This window comes from Magnolia sinica, chromosome 11, assembly GCF_029962835.1.
Source record: "Magnolia sinica isolate HGM2019 chromosome 11, MsV1, whole genome shotgun sequence".
NCBI lineage: Eukaryota > Viridiplantae > Streptophyta > Magnoliopsida > Magnoliales > Magnoliaceae > Magnolia > Magnolia sinica.
Genome location: NC_080583.1, coordinates 84,818,849 through 84,838,915, shown reverse-complemented (window position 1 = coordinate 84,838,915; position 20,067 = coordinate 84,818,849). Strand labels below are relative to the sequence as shown.

The 20,067-nt window shown below is 40.5% G+C and overlaps 1 protein-coding gene across 3 annotated transcripts in view; it reads right to left on the bottom strand.

Annotated features, from left to right (window-relative positions):
* The window catches only part of LOC131219598 (centromere/kinetochore protein zw10 homolog), a 47,551-nt gene extending 31,096 nt beyond the window's left edge, over window positions 1–16,455 (bottom strand). For all 3 annotated transcript variants that reach the window (XM_058214833.1, XM_058214835.1, XM_058214834.1), the window contains exons 1-6: window positions 15,862–16,455; window positions 14,256–14,393; window positions 8,284–8,457; window positions 4,087–4,248; window positions 2,294–2,527; window positions 2,046–2,195 (exon numbers count right to left, since the gene is read on the bottom strand). In XM_058214833.1, the coding sequence (XP_058070816.1) occupies window positions 2,046–2,195; window positions 2,294–2,527; window positions 4,087–4,248; window positions 8,284–8,457; window positions 14,256–14,393; window positions 15,862–16,425 (1,422 nt within the window). In that variant the 5' untranslated portion in view covers window positions 16,426–16,455. The remainder of the gene's footprint in view (window positions 1–2,045; window positions 2,196–2,293; window positions 2,528–4,086; window positions 4,249–8,283; window positions 8,458–14,255; window positions 14,394–15,861) is intronic.
* Between the last annotated feature and the right edge of the window lie 3,612 nt (window positions 16,456–20,067).

Sequence of the window (20,067 nt, the reverse complement as noted above, 5' to 3'; positions counted from 1 at the left end):
TTATCAAATGTGCTTGGTGTTTTTTAAGGCTCGTGGGCTGTGCTCGTGTTACCTCCCTCCCTACAGAGTAGCAAAGGTCACAGGGGTCTAAAAAAGTAAAGGACAAGGACCCGTTCCTTACCCCATGACGAGGATATTCCTAGCCCTAACAGAGTAGCAAAGGTCACAGGGTCCGAAAAGGACCATGCCTGGGTTTTACCATTTCAGCAGCAAAGGCCATAGGGACCCAAAAAAGAAAGGACCCATGCCTGGGTTTAGTTATCAAATGTGCTTGGTGTTTTTTAAGGCTCATGGGCTGTGCTCGTGTTGCCTCCCTCCCTACAGAGTAGCAAAGGTCACAGGGGTCTAAAAAAGTTCCACACACCCCCCCCCCGGGAGCGTTCCCTATACTGTATGTCGACCCACCAGCTGCCTGTTATTTTTGCCAGATTGATTGTCAATCTCCAACCATCCACAGACCTGACATTAAGGATCTGTACAGCCTGATTAGCCTCATCCTAAATCCTAATGCCAGAACCTGACCAAGGCAAACCTTCTGGAAGCACCGATGTCATTGTGCTTAGGGATGACCATCTCTGTCAGTTCCCATATCCCTCGCATAGCTTAGCGAGGCCACCAGAACCCCATTTCTTACTAAAGCCAACAATAAACGCCATAAATGGACCTTTTCTTTGTTGTGCATTCCTAGGCTGAACAACCCTCCACTCCTGTGCTTCGGCACTCATTGACAAGCCTTCACAACAAAACAGCACCATCCAGGACCTTCCAATCTCACTCAAAGTTCAAACAATCAACCACTGACTGCATGAATGGGGACGCATCCAGCACATCCCCTTGATTCACCACTCAGATGGCTGAAAGGAGACCTCAAGAACGAGTGGGCCATCAAAGTCCAAACTCCACTGCCTGCACTGATGAATGGGAAAGCATCCAACACATCCCCTCAATTTGCAATGGAGAGGTGTAGTTTGGCCTCAACAACAGGGAAGATCAAATTCTCCAACAGGCAACAACAGACATGGTGAAAGAGGCTCTAGTTTTGATGTTGTGAGAGGGTTTTGCATGTGTTTTTGCAAAGATGAAATGAACTTTATTAAAGCAAAAGCCAAGAACAAAACAAGAAGAAACAAAAATTATACAAAGACCCTAAACCAAATACCAAATGAGGCAAACAACCCCGCCCAAAGAAACCAGAAAGACTCAAATACCCTTACACAGGTTTCAAAGACACCCACTTAGAAATAGTCAACAAAACCAAACTAATGGCTGCCGAAGTAGGATGCGAATTGTTTCCAAAGGTACGATCCGACCAAATCACCCACAAAAAAGCCATCAATGCAACCCACCATCTGCACCTGCCCAACAAACCCCTGCTTTCCCCGTGCCAAGCCATCAACAAGCATGGTCCCATGTGTTTATTGACTAAATTGTGAGATTTTGGGTTTAAATTTGTTAACCTAAGTTGTGCATATGATTTTAAATGTCTCATTTTTTTCTGATTTTTCCTTATTCTATTTTTCCAGATTTATTTCAGTTTTCTGGCTTATTTCATATTTTAAAATAATTTTGTATTATTTTAGTTTCAATCCCGTTTCAGATGAGTCGTAGTAGTTTTGGAAATGAGAAGTTTCAGACCCATGGGAGTCAAAAGACTGAAACAGATATTTCAAACCATGGTTTGTACAAGCAGGGCCCTTTGTTCAATGATCCAACCTGTCATCAACTTCTCTTAGGAAAGACTATAGTGTAGAACAAGTTGAATTTAGACTTTTCCTAGGAAAACCCAAAGTGTCAACCATACAAAGTTCGCCAGTCCCAGGAAACACCAACTCAATTTTGAGTTACCACAGGTTATGTTGAAATATGGGAGTTCATCCCCAGAAAACAAAACAAGCCATGATCCGTAAGTATTCAAAATTCCTTGGTGCATCTTTACAGGCTAATTTGATAGGTTAATCATCTACAACTTGATACCAGCTGTTCTCCGAGTGTCATTAGATTCAAAACTACCAACATAGGATAATTTTTGGGTGTGCGCAATAAACCTGAAGTGTTTGATGAACTAGTTCCATGAGTTGAGATGCTGCCTTAGACACAAGGCACCTTTCCGGTTGAAAAAGCAAGTCAACAGCATAATCAGAAGCATTCCCGGTGACTCCATGAGAATAGAAATTTGGACCTTTCCTCAAATTTTCCTGTTAGAAGAAAGCAAATTGATTATGATTCATTCAAACAATTAGAAACAGCATTAGTATTTCTGTAATATTTTTTTTTGAAACGATAATATACTCACCAGAGAAAGTACAAACTCACGTTGCAGAAGTAAATTTCTAGCCTTGGCTAGAATTTCTTTCTTCTTCCTTGATGCAAAGTGAACCTCAACGTTTTGAGCAAAAGTGCTCAACTTATCATCCTTTCTATCAGTTGCTGAAATAAACATCATTTCCTTCAGAGCAGTCTCAAATTCAGTTGTAAGTTTGACAACATTCTGAAGCTCTGCAATCTTTATAGAATCATCAGGAACAGCCTGAAAGAATAATTTCTGACAATCAAATCACTCGCTAAATCAAATCCTTCGCTTCGAAAGAAAAGGACAGAATAAGACCATCTTTTTGTAATTCATGAGGTAAATGCATGGTGTGCCATAATGGCTGTTACATAAAGGCAACGGTATCAACAAATACACGTTACAAAGCCGTAATGACCATGATGAAAAAAATTTACCCATTACCGCCGTTACGGAACTTGTAACGGACGTTACAGGGCAAATACAGGTTTTTCGGGTTTTTCTTTAATAAAAACAAAGACCGTAATGCCCCATTACAGCCCATGTCATAAGGGTAACGGTGGTGGCCATTACGGCCAACATTACCATTATCAAATACCTTAGGTAAATGTTAGGAGAGGGGTCACAATAAGTATGACTCTTGTGACTCATCTCCTAAGCTCCTTGCAATAAGATACAAGATAATCCTAGAAAGAGCAAGAGCCAGTTAGGAAGTCTAACCATAGTAGTGCAGCCATGGTCAGGGCAATCTAAAGGTATGTGATTACGCACATTTCTGCCCAAAGCTAGCTAGCACAACAGCCATGGTAGGCCTCCTTGCAGTCAAGGAAACCAAACAAAAAGAAAATAGATGAACACAAGGTGTACTCAAGACTTGACCTACATGTCCCAAGAGTGAAGTACCAGCCCTAGCCCACAAAAAATGGGGTGAAAGTAAAATTTGAGCGACTTTGTGAAATAACCAAAAAACGTGAACAGATTCCTTACAAGTTTTTTTAATTTGCTAACGAAACACAGAAGCAAGATCCCATTACAACATAAGCATCAGGGTGGTTAACACCCTCCTCCACTGTAAGTCAAACACATACAAGCTTGCTCTCCTAGTCATAAACAGGATTCTACAAAGAGAGCTTAGTACGCAGTCTATTTTTTGCTCATATGTAATACCTACAAATCATAATAGGACCCAACAGATCCCAAGGAGCATGCCATTCTCATCAATTTACAGGTGATAACAAAAACATGAGGTGCACTACTCCAACTGAGAATGTCAGTTATATGAAATGGAATTATGAAAATGTACAGCAGCCTCAATGGACATTAAAAAGGAGACTCATAGGGGGGGGGAAAACATACGAGTTAGAAGGATGGTCTGAACCCTCACTACAAGGAAACAACTATCCTCTATCACCTTTTATGACTATGGAAAGCTAGGATTGTCACAAATTGCAAATGTACCTTAAAGATCACATAAAAGAAGCAGGTATATACCCTTAGGGTAAAGATCCACCTACACCACTCTGAAGATAAGAATAACATGCATTCGATGTCAGCATGGTCAGAGGCCTGCTATCCTACTCGTTGCAGCCTCAAGTTACAAACTTGCTAATGAATGTGGAGCAAATAAGATTATCTCCCTTCTTATCATATATAGAGGGGTGATGGTAGTTCACAGATCTCACACACGATAGCATCGCATGGGAAGGTTCCTACAGTAGCTGGATGAATATTTTGAAAGCATACAATCAAGTAAGATACAAGATTGCATTCATTCTAACTAATGGAATTTAAAAGCACACCTTGGAAAGGTATTCAGATATCACCAACTCCGAAATCCTTGGCCATGTCAATCTTCCAAAACATTGCATCCATGTTCCATTGCTGAAGCATATTGATTTGTAAATAAACTTTGTAACTTGAAGAAGCCTTGAAAAAATAGTTGCACCATTCGAGTATTCAACCTGCAAAAACCATTGTAAGAAGTAAACATCTCAAGAATTGCAAGTGGCACTGAATAACAAATGCACATGATTCATTGAAACCATATCATCGTCATTGTCATCATAGTGGCACAGCCGACTGATGGGGTGGATCTGCCCAAGCATAGGCACCTTCAATCTAAACACGAGAACTAGATAAAGTGGAAAGAAGCAAGGTAGAAATTCTCATTCAATTGAAAGCTGACTTCCTACTACTCATCACAAGCCCTTATATAAGGTTTTAAAACGTACATATAAAGAGAACACGTAATGTCATTGACAACCGATGACTTATTACAAATATGGAAACGAGATAAAAAGAGATAAAAACGCATTAAAAATGTTGACTAATGGATTATTCATAGCTAGTTGATTGATTTTGCTAGCTAATTACCTAAATAAGCTAGTTAGCTAAATGGGAAGCTTGGGCCTCCTTATTGATGAGCTGACTGTTAGGCTTAATGGGCCTGGGCCTGGATCGTGGCCCCGGATCAGCCTGGCATCAGCCTGGCATCACATAGCCTTGTTCTAGCAATTTGGGGTCGGCTTTAAGAATCCTACGGCACCAATCACATGATTCAAAATGCAAATTATCACGATTGCTTGGCAGAGGCATAACAACTGGCTGCCCACCTTAAATTGATCCTCCTTTACCAGGCTTAGGACCAGCTGGCGCATCATTTCCAGGAGTAGTTCACTACCGACATCCATACAAATTGGAAATTTCCAAACTCATTGCAACCATCTGATTATAACTTTTAGTTGCCACGAAACCAACTGCAGAGAAGGCAAATGGAGGGCATTGTTTCATTACTGTGAAGCATCAAGGCATATAACAGATAATGGCAGTAAAAACTTGCGCTCGACATTATTACCACTTTAAAGACTAGCAATGTTTGAGAGAACTTCATCAACCTTGCACCAAAGGCCATATTTCAAGCAAACAAACCTGCTGAAGAAGGCAAAAATAAGACTGGCCAAGACAAGAAGTATTGTTAAAATCACTAGTTAAAACTTAGTTGATGAAGGAACTCACTGATGGGACTCCTTTTATTTCAGGGGAAGGTCAGTTGAGACGGAACAAGATCAGGTCCCTAAACATCTCGTAAATATGAGGGGAGACAAATGATATGGCAGCCTATTTAGCAAAAGAAGAGGTTTCAAAGTTGGTTCTTTGTACAGGGAATTCATTCCCGCTTCCATGACATGCTACTTATTGCTTTTTCAACAAATTTGAGTTATCCACCAAAAGTTAAGTCATCATTATCATCATCTAAGCCTTATCCCAACTAATTGGGGTTGGCAACATGAATCCTTTTCTGCCATTCCACCCTATCAAGAGCCATAACTTCAGTTAGACCATAGGTCATCAAGTCTTTTCTTACTACCTCCACATCCATCAAAAGTTAAATATAAAAATAAAAATAAAAAACTCGACATGAAGGACCAAGAGATTTATCAAAGCTTACATACCAAGACCTTGACATGACTCAAGGGTTTTAGAAATTATCATAAGGTAGACAGAGTACTCAACAGCCACTATGGCATGGGTTTTGTCCAACAAAAGAGATCAGTGTGGAACAAGACCCAGAAAGCCAACCCCAAATAACTGGAACAAGGCTTTGATGATGATGATAAAGTTGGTCTATATAATTCACAGCCAGTGGAATTACGACTTGGGAGGCATGCATGTGCTGCATTGAGGGGTGTTTAAGTTCAGTGAGGCACGTGACTTGATGCACCCAGACAATAGATAAGGTTCAGAATAAGGTAGCAATTTACATGGACATGTAGGAAAGTGCAGATGTGAAGGATGTCAATGGTAATATTGCAATGTTACAGGAACAAGGTGTACTAACCAATGATCTACTGTGCCATTCTCTGCCTTGTTGATAGTTCAGTGCAGTTCATTACCTTAACACCATTTCATGCAAACTGTCTCACGAAGAGGAAGTGATTTATAATAATAATAATAATAATATATATATATATATAAGGCTCTTCCAGAGAAACATTAGCCTGATGAAGCCCAGTGTTAAGGTTGGTAGGAGTCAAGTGTTGGAGTTTTTTAACCTTGTTGAAGCCTAGCATAATGTTTATTAGGTAGTCTGTCTAATAAAATTAACACTAAAATTTTTATTTTTTTTAAATTAAGTTAGTTTGTTTCATCATCTGCTCCAATTTACATGACCAGTTACATTCATTTCCTTCCTCAGCACTGGACACGTCCTATGTGACTACTTATAATACGTAGCTTTACATACCTAGACTGACATAGATTTATGAAAGATACATAAGCATTAAAAACCAAGCTCATCCGACAGCTGAGCCAATTGACAATGTGGACCTAGTCAAGGGCCCCAGCAACAGATAGGAACCAATTCAACAGTTTGGTTGACTGCTGAGGGGCAGTCCCCATCTTTCATCCACAGCCGGGTGGCATCATCTGTCTAGAATTTCTTCCTCACTGAATTTCAAACCACTTGGATCAAGAGTCTCCACCTGGAAAATGAATTCATTTGTTGGAGCAGCCGGCCATTCCAAAAAAGGGAAGAATATTATGGAATCTGCTGTTTTTCACAATCTATTGACGGATTTGAAAACAGAGAAACAACAGAATTTTCAGGGGTGTGAAGTCATCCATAGTTACACTCTCTGAGAAGATCAAAGAATCAATAATCAAATAGGCATTGCTCTCCTCCAAGTTTTGTGGAAAATCTATTGCATAGGCCTAGAATGGTCCGACGTGGTGGCGGAAACTTTTGTGTAGCTTCTCTCATGTTAAACACTTCATTTGACCCGAATTGTCTTCCATTGATTTTTGTTTCTTTTGATTCATGTGGGCTTTTCATCACCCTTCCCCATATCTCAGATCTTTGGCTCTTTTCTAAGTAATTTTTTTGTCGCTTGCTCAAAAATAAAATTAATAAAACAGTTTGGTTGACTGTAGGTGCACAAATCCAATTGGATGGCTTTGATTCATAATCAGAATGGGCCTACCAGTCCAACCATACAGCAATATCAGTGAAATATCAAGACGATGCTGCCTCTTTCAAGGGTTAGAACAGATCATACAGTTCCAACAGTCCATAAAATAAATATATGGGATTATATTAAGATTTTAACTATTTGTTTCAATTTTCTTCGGTATATAACAGAGTACAGATCTTCCATAAGCTTCTTGCTAGAAGCTTCAAGGAGGGATAAATAATAGAAGTTACTAAATAGGCCTATTGGGGTTCAAGCCTATAGGCCAATGGTAAACAGAGTCCATTTCAACACTGAGTTCCCAGGTTTGAACCCAGCTTACCAACCAAAAAAACAGGCCTATTGAGCCATATATATGAACAGTGAATACTTGATTATTTGAACATTGATAAAACAGAAATTATTTCTTTCCAGCAACAGTTCTAGCCTATGAGAGTGATTCTTCTAGAACCTAGACGTAAGGCACCTCTAGACCCTTTGATTTGACTCTATAGGGCATATTTATGCATTTTCTTTTATTTTACACTTTCTGCCGAAGAGTGGAGTTATCGATTTTGTGGGACAATCTTGGAGGATTTAATCATCAAATTGATACATAAATTCTTCTAGCTAATTCTTCAATTGTACTACATCACAAACTCAGATCCAAATTTACGAAAGTGATTCCCCTTGAGACATCTAATGCAGACCGTCGTGGTCTTCATTTAGGTTTGGCCATTTGCATTTCCATGAGATCTTGTGATTCGTTCTGCTTATTCAGCATTAGATGTGTTGCTCTTATTTATACTACTCACGGAATATACCAGACAGCATTGCATTTTAAACTTGGTGCAAAACTGAAACCTGAAGCATATAGCTAAGTAGATAAACTTCCTTTGTTCAGATCCCCGTCTATCATCCATTAAAAGACCCGTTATAATTATTTCCAGCATAAAAGGCAGATATTTTACATGCATCAAATATTTGATTATGATAGATTTCAAGTTCATTACTGATGAAAAGAAAGAAAGATTTCAAATGTATAATTACCTGATAATTAGGAGATAAAATTAGACTGAGGATCGCCTCATCTTTTTGCTGGGAGTCCCGATTCAGTTCTTCAACAAAACCAACGCCAAGTCCATTACGAACAGTTGGAATCATAACATGCTTGATCATCGAATCCGCTACCTTTGCTAGCCCATAATCAAGGACCCCAACTATCTGCAGATGGGATAAATAGAAAATCAGCTGAGAAAAAGTATGAGAGTGTGTGCTTGATAAAATAATTAGAAACGCAATATGTTAAAGAGCTTTTATCTATGATATTGTAACAAGTCAAAATAACATTTCATATTTTTTAAATCATGTATATTATTTCTGTACTTTACATGATGAAGTTACCCCTAGAAGTTTTTTGGAAAGGTAACCACTACTACCAGAGATTGAACCCTGGATCACTCACACACACTACAATGTCTCTACCAGCTCATCTAACAAGCTACCCATAGAAGTTTAATAGTTAATATATAAAACACAGGTTGTGTCCACATGATGGATGGATTTTATGTCAAAAATGAAGATTAAAGGATGATCCCATCAAATTGGTGACCAACATATGGACCATTAAGAGTACTCAAGATTATAAGATCCTCGTCATCCAATTTTTGGCTGACTTTTTCATGGGTTGTGACCAACATCATATTCTTTTCTTAACTTAGTATTCGCAGGTCAATGGTCAAATGTTTTTTTATTGGCAAACAAGGGTTTTATTAAGAAAAGAAAGACCTAGAGACCAAGATACAATCAAGAACCAAAACAAGGCGACCAGAAAAGGTGAGCAAAGCCACTCAAGGAAGGTAATATGACACCCGCCCCTTCTACCCAAGGACAAACAATGTGTTTGACCCTATGAATAATGTCAGGGGCTGAAGCAAAAATTCCATTGAACAGGAGATTATTACGTTCCTTCCAAATCGCCCATAAAACCGACCCAAAACACAGCTTCCAAAGTAGCTTGCACTTCTTGCAAGGGTGAAAAATCTTCCATGCTGCAAAAACTGTTAGATGGAACTAGGCATGGTCCAAGCATGTTAAACAGACGGTATCCAACCCCAGATCATATACGTAAAGTGGCAATGCACAAGGAGATGGTTGACAGATTCCCCATGCTGAAGGCATAAGCAACAACCGTTAACAATGACCATATGACGGTGTCGTAACCAGTCCACCATAAGAATGCAATCACAACCAGGAACCAGCTAAGCAAGTGAATATGACCATTTAAGAGTGGCCCTGGACTTACACACACAGGCAGGTGGACATAGGTCAGCCTATTGGCCAATGATCTAGATGAAAACACTTTACACGGATCCCATCTCCAAAGCAAGATATCCTCCCTCTCTTGATCTAGGACCTCCAAAGCGAGTAGACTAATCATATCTCGGAATTCAACCTTTTCCACCTCTAAGAGGTTCCTTCCAAAAGCCAGAACCCACATTATGATTCCCCACCCTTTCAGAGCACCCCACCACTTTAGCATCCTTGGATGTCGCCAGTAGAACAGGGTGAGGAACACAGTCTTCAATTCCACATCTCCGCACCTCACTCCATGCCAAAAGTTAGTAGAGCAGCCATTACTAACCTCCACTGCCGCTCCTTCCATAATCGTTCTTCCATTGACAAAATGCCATTCTCGTACCCTAAAGCTTTATATCCACTAGACGCTTACAGCATCTGTCATCGTTCCAGCTTCCAATACTTTTCCACTAAAACCCTCCTCCAAAAAGCATTATTTTACATGGCAAATCTCCAAATCCACTTGCCTAAAAGTGCTTCATTTGTCAACGTTCAAATACCTTAGACCCGTGCCACCTTCTGATGTCAGTTTACACACTTTCCAATCCAACAGATGGAATTTGTACTTTGCCTCTATGCCTGCCACAGAAAATCCCGCTGAATCTTCTAGAGCCTCGCTATAGCACTTGCCAACGATCGAAAAGGGGACAAGGTACACCAGCATTGCAGCCATTGCCGCCTTGATGCTAATCTTCCTGCTATAGACAGATATTCACCCTTCCAAGCATCTAGACCACCGGACAAATTTTACGATATGGGCCGTCCTGGTTCGCCTATCAGTTCAATGATCCAGATCATGGAAACATGGGTGTGACCTGTACAAACTCATAACCAAGGACTAAGGTTTCTAAATTATAGTATCAATGGTTGCAACAGCCGGTCCCCAAAAAAAATCAAATATGGGGTGTGTGGTAACAAATCAGATCTATATGGGACAATATGGACCATATAAGCCAGAATTTTTTCCTTGCCCAACAAATTTTGAAATTAGGAAAATAGGTGGAAAAATGTAAAAAACCAGAACTATCCTTTTTCCATATCTTTAACATGTATTTGATGGTGTATCAAACAATTCTCTTACAAGAATGTTGTCTATCAGATTGGCCTGCCAAAAATCAACCAAATGGGCCCAAGCTGAACACAAATCAAGCATGGTTTCATAAACTAGGACCCATTATATTAATATAATAACAAAAGAAAGTGAAGGAAAAAATGATATTTTTTCTCTAAATGGTTCTTTTTCTTTATTAGTAATAGAAAATTTTATTGAAGAGAAAAGGTCCAAAGACCAAAGATACTGCCCAGCTTAAAGGAACAAGAAGACCGATCATTAAGGGGGGGTTGTTCTTCACCAAATATAGCGAGGGGATTGCAACCCACTGACCTATGACTGTTACACTCCCTAAATGGTGAATTCCGCTTCAATTTGTCGAATATCACTCAAATATTGTGTTTTCTTTAAAGGTAACATTATCAGGGCTTGAACCCCAAATCACACACACACACACACACACACACACACACACACACTACACTATCTCTACGAACTCATCTAAGGAGCAGGAGACCACTCAAATTTTCTGTTTGATCCCCAAAATAAGCTAGATCTAGTATAAAGTGTGTTTGTAAGCTTCTTGCATTGTTGAAATGAAGAAACAAGTGGAAAAACTAGAGCATGTTATTCTGTAATTTTAACAGTGTCTGTAACGGTTACCACTATTACCGTTGCAATGTGGGCCATAACGGGCGTTACAGTCTTCTCTTCTTTTTTTCTTTTTCTTTTTTTGAATAAAAAATAAAAAATAAAAACCTTAAAAAGCTATATCAGCCGAGTAAAGGACCATTACGGGTCATATTTTCTGTAAAGGCCTTTGCGGTCGTTAGGGCACACCTTGAAACTAGAGAGAAATTTCAAAAAAAAATGAAATGGACCCTTTATGGCCATGTCAACCCCATATCAGTGTCGATATGGCATGTACCACCCTATGTCAGCTAAGGGTGGCAGTGGGCCAAGTTTGGATGGTGCCAAGCTATGCCCTTGCCTAGCCCAACGCTTAAGACCCAAGGTCCAAGCCCCAAAATGGTTGGGCCTGGACCATATCCAACCTGACCTGACCCAAAAATCGATAAGATCCCTATTTTCCACTTGAATGTTCTTAATCTATCAATTGATCAAATTGGAGATGCACAAAAAAAAAAAAAAAAAAGGAAGAAGAAGAAGAAGAAGACATTTTAGAGAATGAAACTAATGGAGGGGCATTTTCACACCGGGCTCAAGTGGGGTTGCTTGTGAGATGCAAGGGCACACTCGGGGTGGGCGGCCCGTGTGAGGCGGGTGGCTCATGTGAGGCGAGCCCCACCCGTGTGAGACAGGTGGCTCGTGTGAGGCGAAACCCATGTGATGTGGGACCCACGACGGGGGTTCAACCAAAGTCCCAACCCATGGAATGTAGAGCCTAGGCTATGAAATAAAGGGATTAATTCATCATGCTCTATCAGTTCGAGCTTTTAGAGCAAGTGATTAATTGTCCTGCATCAAAAACCAATAGTCTACATTCAAGATGGATGGGTTCCCTAAACAAGAATTGGAATGGCATGTTTGTAGGATATAACACAAGTACATATAAAGTCAGGTCGAGCTAGCCTGACCCAAAAATTGATCTAGCCATATACAACCACAAGCCAAGCTAATATGTCCAAGCCTGGCACAAAACCAGGTCGAGTGGGCTACTCAGCTCATTGCCACCCTTAGTATCAGCCGATATTGCCCTTCTTTCTTTCAACGAAATGGTTCACGGTCATATCACGTAACAAGTTGATCGACATGGTTACGATACGGCCGATAATTAACCGATTTTCAAAACCATACCAAGGAACATTCAAAACCTTGGCCCTAATGTGTCAACTTTTTTAATCAATACACAATAGTGTTTTCTACTTTCTAGTGAGCAAAAATAGAAAGACTTCTATCATGAATTAAAAAGGAAAGAAAGAAAGACCTCTTAGGAACGAATATTACTTACTAATATTTAGAGATTCGAAGATCCAGGAGAATAACAAATATCAGAGATCTCAGGGCCTCACCTGTACAAACTCAAGCCCAAGGACTATATATATAACCTTGGCCTTAGAATTTCTACTTCACTGGGGTGCACAAGTAGAAAGACTTCTTATGGAATAGACATTACTCAATAACGTCTAGAGATTAGGATATCTCACAGAATGAATCTTGGATACAACAACAAATAAACGTGTGTTGTGTAGGGCCCATCATAATTTGTATAGTACATCCAATCACCAATCATGTGCGTCCCTTGATGCTCTCCTATGTCCCAAAGAAAATAGGCCGATTGATAATCAAGTGGACCACACGACAAGGAACAGTTGTGATTGGACGCCCACCATCAAAGAATTCCAAGATTGTGTGTAAGGCCCACTGTGATAGGTGCAGGACATCCAATCCATCTAGCACATGTCCCTTGATGCGCTCCTAGGGCCAAAAAAATAAAGCCCTTTTTAATGTGATTTGAAGGTTTAGGAGGATTTACCACCCCAACCTTTGTGGTGTGAATACCAAGGTATTCCCATTATCGTTACGATACAGGCCATAACAGCCATTACGGTTTTTTTAATAAAAAACTATGTCAGCCCCATAACGGAACGTTACAAGGCTGTTAAGGTCTTCTTAATTTAATTTTATTTGTGTCGTTACAAACCCATAACACGTAACAGTTATCACCATTACCATTTACGTAACCATTTTGGAATACCTTGGTGACTACCTACTAAATACATTGCAAGCACGTTACAAGTTAGCCAAACACAAAAAACTGTTTACTTGAAAACACTTTACCACTTAAAAGCCAAACAAAATAGCATGTAAATCAGTTTGCACATGGAAGTCTTTTCAGGTGTGAGGTGTTTACAACTGAAAATTTTACGAGCATCCAACTTAGTGAAAGCACTGCCACAACCAACTTTCCTAGGAATCTTGTTTGAGTTAAAACAAAAAAAAAAAAAAAAAAGGAGGAGAAGAAGAAGTAGAGTTGTGACTAAAAGGCATCATTGGCCCATATTAGAGATAGATAAAGGTTAAATTAGGATTTTTTATAATTCATAAGCCTCTTTTGGAAGAGAAAAATCATACAATATTCTGGTCCATTTTTTCTCAGTTCACAAGTTCCTGTTGTGTATTTGTTCTCCCAACAGATTAGGACTAGGTTGGAGTATCAACCATTAAAACAATGCCAATTCATTTTTCTCTGCCCCAGTCCAAGCAATTTCCAGTCTGAAGCAGTGATGATCATTCAGGGAGGTAGTTTGTATTGTCCATAATCAATTCAGCCTGATGTCCACTATCATTGAAGTGCCTAATACAGAAGTCTACTGCTGGGTGAAAGGAGCTAAGGACTGCCCCTCAAAAATGAATTTTATTGTCAAAGAGATTAGATCTCTCACTGGGGCATAAAACATTTCATTTACCCCCCCTCAACCAAAGACTCTAGTCCAACGGCGCTTGCCTTAGCGATCTCCGGGGCCTTATGACCTTATCTTTGTATTGGGAATTATTTCCCTCTGCTTTAGTTTTTAATAAATTCCATTATACTTTCAAAAAACATAACAATGCAAAGAGCTAAAGAAGAAATAGCTTACAGAGAACTCACATCCATTGCCATCAAAACGGTACGAAGCTCGACACTTTTGATTTCACCCACTGTCAACCGTAACTTCACTCTCACTCTACCATTTTCTGGTTCAAATGTAACTGCATTTTCCATAATCCTTGCCAGAACATCTTGAACCTGAAAAAAAAATTAATAATAATCCCAACACCATGAGGGAAAAGGAAAAGAAATGATCCAGTGCAAATGGCATGTACAGGATGCAACAGCAGTAATCACTGATATGCACTGTCCATCATGCCCAAAACAATCTACAACTGCTGCTATATCAAAATCAAAACAATCTACATCTGCCACTATGTCAAAATCAAACCAATGAGATGACCATCAATAAGCAACATTTGGCTTCTTTTGTCACAGACCTTTTTTTTTGTGGAAGATAACAAAAGCTTTCATTAAAGGCCCAGAGAAAATGCCAAAGCAGAACAACAAACACAAGGCACAAGCAATCCATTTTTGCAACCATCGAATGGCCACTAGAATCATCTAATCAAAAAGAACCTTGCAAGGCACAATCAATCCAAGCGGGTCCCACCAGGTGGACTGGTGCAACCAATGGCCACACAAGCCAATTGAACAAGATTTGAAGAAAAGGGCCACATCTCACGCATGCACACTCTGCACACATGTACAAGAAAAGGACCAACTTCCTTTTTTAGTCCATCACTACTTTCCTTTTCTTTCAAATCTCTATATTAGGAAATTTCATCAAACTCGCCGGAATCCGTAGCTTCTAGAGCTAGGTTGTTAGTAGTTGAGTGGACGGTTAATGACGATAAATTGAAGGGATGTAATTTGTTTTTCTTAGGTGTGTAGTTGGCTATGTCACTCCCTCGGCGATGCGGGGGCGACGCAGCCACCCTTCTGTTTTCCTTTTTTCTCTTAATATAATCCATGACTTTTCCCAAAAAAAAAAAAAATTTAATATTAGAAAATTTCATCTTTCTTTCATATCTTTATTTTAGGCAGGGAATAATTTTAGATATTTTCTTAACTAAATATCTTCTTATTTTAGGCATTTTCTTAATTAAAATGTTTTTCTTATCTAAATATCTTCTTATTTTAGGCATTATCTTAATTAGAATGCTTTATTATTTAGGTGCTTTCCTATTTTCGGTTTGATTAAAAATGTCCACAGATTGTAAGGTTTGATTATAAACAGGGCCTGTGGCATATGGAATAAGACAAAGCTAATTAATATTCTCTTTATGAAATTCTCTTCGTTTTTTTTTCTACACTAGCTGTTGAAGGGAGGGGGAGTTGTCTCTAGTTCAAGACTATAGGACAGTTGAGCTTGCTCGCAGTCTTGCATTTGTGATCTCTAGCATTCAGCTAGAGGATTGTTGCGTCTTTTCCCGCAGTCTCTTTCTTTTCTTCTTAATTTATTTGCTTTTCCTTTTTGGGTCTTAGAGAACAAATTGGACATTTTTTTACTAAAAATAAAACATACACACAATCCAGTTTCCATTGCAGACCACCAATCAAACTGGTTACAACACTGGCCCATGAACAGTGGCACCGACTGAATAGACAGCCCAGATATAACAATTCAACACTGGCATAATTCATAAAATCCGTGAACCGGTACCTCATCGAAGCACTCCATCCACTCTGCGTGCAAAAGCCGAAATACTGGCGGCAGTGTGGCATCCTCCTCCTCATGGTCCGATCCAGAGACTCCGAATGCCTTCTTCAAATCCCGCACGGCTGCTGCGGCCTCAATGAGCATGCCACCCCTCAAATCCTCCCTCGCGGATTCCAGCCGTCCGATCAAAGCTGATATGCAGCGGACGAGGCGCAGCGCCTCCTTGCGCTCCTCCAGCTCACTCCTTTTGGAGGAAATCTGACTGGCAAGATGGCGGATGTCGACGTCGAGGGGAGACGTGTCGGAGAGGAGGGAGAGGAGGGAGGAGAGGTCGGAGGAGAGGTCTAGGGTTTTGGAGAAGGTGAGAGAGGAGAGGGAAAGGAGATGGGAGAAATGGGAGTGGTGGGAAGAGAGATAGGAAAGGGCATTTTGCTTGATGTGGAGAGAGCGGAGATTGAGACGGTCGATGAGGAGGCGGAGATCTGGGGCGGAGAGAGGGGAGGTGGGTTCTAGGTCTTGCGTCGAGAGAAGATCTCGGACGTCGATCGACCCGAACAGAACGTCCATCTCTTCCTCCTTCCTTTTCCTTCTTCTTTTTCTTCGAGTTTTGGTTTTTCAAAAGACGGCTATCTATCGTGCGCGGGAGTTCGTCGACACCTCCCTGAGGGAAGGAGGGAAATGGGCAAAGCGGACTGCGTCCGAACCCCGGTCGGACCTAGCAACGTCCGACTAGAGCTGCGTGCGGCCAACCGTGGTAAACGGATTGGCTACTCCCCCTGCCACCAGCCAATGGCTGATGGTCGGTGCTCTGTGGGCCTCACCATGATGTATATGTTTCATCCATGCTGTCCATCTATTTTTCTATATCATTTTATGGCAGGAAATCAAAAATGAGATATATCTCGATCTCGAGGGGACCACATTACAGGAAACATTGTTGAATAAACATTGACCATTAAAAACTTTTGGGGGGCGATAAAAGTTTTGGATCAATCAGATCTTTGTTTTTTCCCTTCATCTAGGTCTGTATGATCTAATCAACGGATTAAATGTCAAATAAACAGTACGGTGGGCCTTAGAAGGATTTTAATGGTGGATGTCCAATTAATATTGTTTTCCTATGGTGTGGTCCACCTGATATTTATATCCTTCTCATTTTTAGCATCAAACCCTAAAATGATATGTAAAATGTATTAACAGCATGGATGAAACACATACATCATGGTGGAGCCCACAGAGCACCGACCACCAGCCACGGGGCTAGTGGCAAGGGGAGTGGCCCATCCGTTCCCCCAACGGTGACGTAGGACGCGGATTGGCTACTGACAGGTTGCGTAGCTAGACTCGCTACTGAAGTCACGTCACCAAGTTCTGTGGGCCCTGCGATGATGTATGTTTTGTATCCACACCGTTCATCCAGTTGGAGAGATCATATTAGGGCATCATCCAGAGAATGAGTCAGATCCAAAGCTCAAGTGGACCCCACCACAGAAAATAGTGGGGAGAGTGACGCCCACCATTAAAAAGTTGTTCTAAGGGCCACAAATGTTTCCGATCAACCTGATATTTGTGTTCTCCCTCCTTTCATGTCTGAGTTAACATATGAACAGTTTGGATCTCAAATAAACATCATGGTGGACCTTAGGAAGGTTTCAACAGTGGGCGTCACTCTCCTCTTTGTTTTCTGTGGTGCGATCACTCCAGCCTTGGATCTGCCTCATTCTTTGGATCATGCCCTAAAATGATCTCTCCAAATGTATAGGCGGTGTAGATACAACACATACGTCATGGTGGGCCTACAGAACTTAGTGACGTCACTTAAGTGGTGAATCTCGCAGATTAGCTACTGACATGTTGAGTAGGGGTGTACATCAAGTCGAACCAAGTCGAGCTGGCCTCAGCTCAACTCGGCTCGGCCACTAGCTGACCTCAGCTCGAACTTGGTCCTCGAGCTTGACTGGCCAGCTCGGCTCAATTCAGTCAACCGCTCGGGCCAATTCGAGCCGAGTTCAAGCTAAGATTGAGCTGAGTTCGTCATTGCAGCATTTTCACAGACACTTGGACTGCACTTTCAGAATCTCAAATACAGCAGCAATGGATTTACAAGTATTTTATCAAATACCTTCTAAGCAACATAAAAATCAAGGAAAAAAAAAGGTGTTGGTTTCATATACATACCTTCCTCACCACCAGCCACATTTCTTTAAGTCATTTCATCAAACACTTGGTGAGCAACATCAACATCAAAGTAATTGAGTCATTGAAATGGTTCAATCCGAGTTCAATTCAAGCTGGGTTCAATTCGAGTCGAGTCGAGTTGGAGCTCGAACTCGGCTCGAACTCATTTTTGAGCTCAATAAATCAGCTCGACTCGAATCGAACTCAGCTTCGAACTGAGCCGATTCAAGCTTTTTTTAGTCGAGTCGAGCAAGCTAACCGAGTTGGCTCGGTTCGTGTACACCTCTAATGCTGAGTAGTGAAACTAGCTACTGAAGTGACGTCACTTAGTTCTGTAGGTCCCACCATGATGTATGTTTTGTATCCACACTGTCCATCCATTTTGGGAGATCATTTTAGGGCATGAGCCAAAGAACGAATCAAATCAAAAGCTCGAGTGTACCCCACCAAAGATAACAGTGGAGAGAGTCACTCCCACTATTAAAAACTTATAGGGGCCACTAAAGTTTTCAACCAAGCTGATATTTGTGTTTTCCCTTCTTTAATATTCGTGTTAACTTGTGAATAGGTTGGATCTCAAATAAACATTATGGTGGACCTTTGTAAGGTTTCAACAGTAGGCGTCACTCTCCCCATTGTTGTGTACAGCGGGTCAACTGCAGCTTTGGATCTACCTCATTCTTTTGATGGTGACCTAAAATGATCTCTCCAAATGGATGGATAGCGTTGATACAACACATACACATGGTGGGCCCCACATAACTTGGTGACTTCACTTTGGTGGCTAGTCTCGCCACTCTACCTGTCAGTAGCTAATCTATGTCCTGCTTATCCATGCCATCCATCCTTTTCCTTGGATCATGCTAAGGTATGGCCCATGAGGCAGATCCAATGCTATAGCAAACAATACCAGAGATTATTTTTTGCATTTAATGTCTTGTTTATTTAATGTAACCTAAGAGCGTTTGATCTGATTTGGCCCATACGTTAACACTATAAGAGAAAAAGGGATGGACGGCGTAGATAAACCGATACACCACAGTAAGCCTCACGCAAATCTAATCAGACGTTGTTACATCCAACGGAGTCGGACACAATCCACTTCCGAGAAATGACAGCTCAGATTCAGTACAGCCCCCTTCCAATAACAAGGCAAGTAGGTGGACCATACCAGAGGAAACAAGGGTTTTCTGAATGCCAGTAGTCGAAATATTCTCAAGAGCCAAAAAATGTTTTGGATCAAGCTGTTCATGTCTCTCCTTCTTCAACGACCGTATGACCTTATCAACAAGTTGGGAGACACATAAATGTGACAATGGACCCTAAGGGAGCGTTTGGCTCATGGTATTAAATATGATTAGGTGGGATGGAATTGCATTTGGTCATGTACAAATTTCATCCGACTTTTGGGGAGAATGGGAAAAGCTGTGAGTAGTTTAGATGAAATTATATTTGGTCCGTTTTGGATTATGAGTATTGTAGTATTGTTTTCCGTATTGTCATTTGAAATTTTTTGAAAAGATTTGTTGATATAAGTAAGTTGTTTCATAAGTCCTACCATGATGTATGGGCTATATCCATACCGACTGCTTGTTTTTTTAGATCATTTTAGGACATGGTCCCAAAAATCAGGCTGATCCAAAGCCCTAGTGGACTTCATCATAGAAAGCAATAGAGATTGAATGGCTACCATTAAAAGCTCATTGGGGCTAATGAAGTTTTGGTTCAAGCTGCTATTTGTGTTCTCCCTTCATACAAGTTTGATTGACCTTATGAACTGGTTGGATGGCAATAAATATCACGATAGACCGCAAGAAGATTTCGACAATGGGCATCATTGTCCCCACAACTTTTTATGTTGTGGTCCATGTAGGCTTTCGATCTGTCTCATTTTTGGGCCCATGCCATAAAATGAGGTTGTAAAATGGATGGACAATACAAATATAAAAGATACATGTTATTGTCAATGGTTTCAAATGTTGGTTGGTATATTTATTTAATGACAAGTGACCAAATACTATCATGATACAA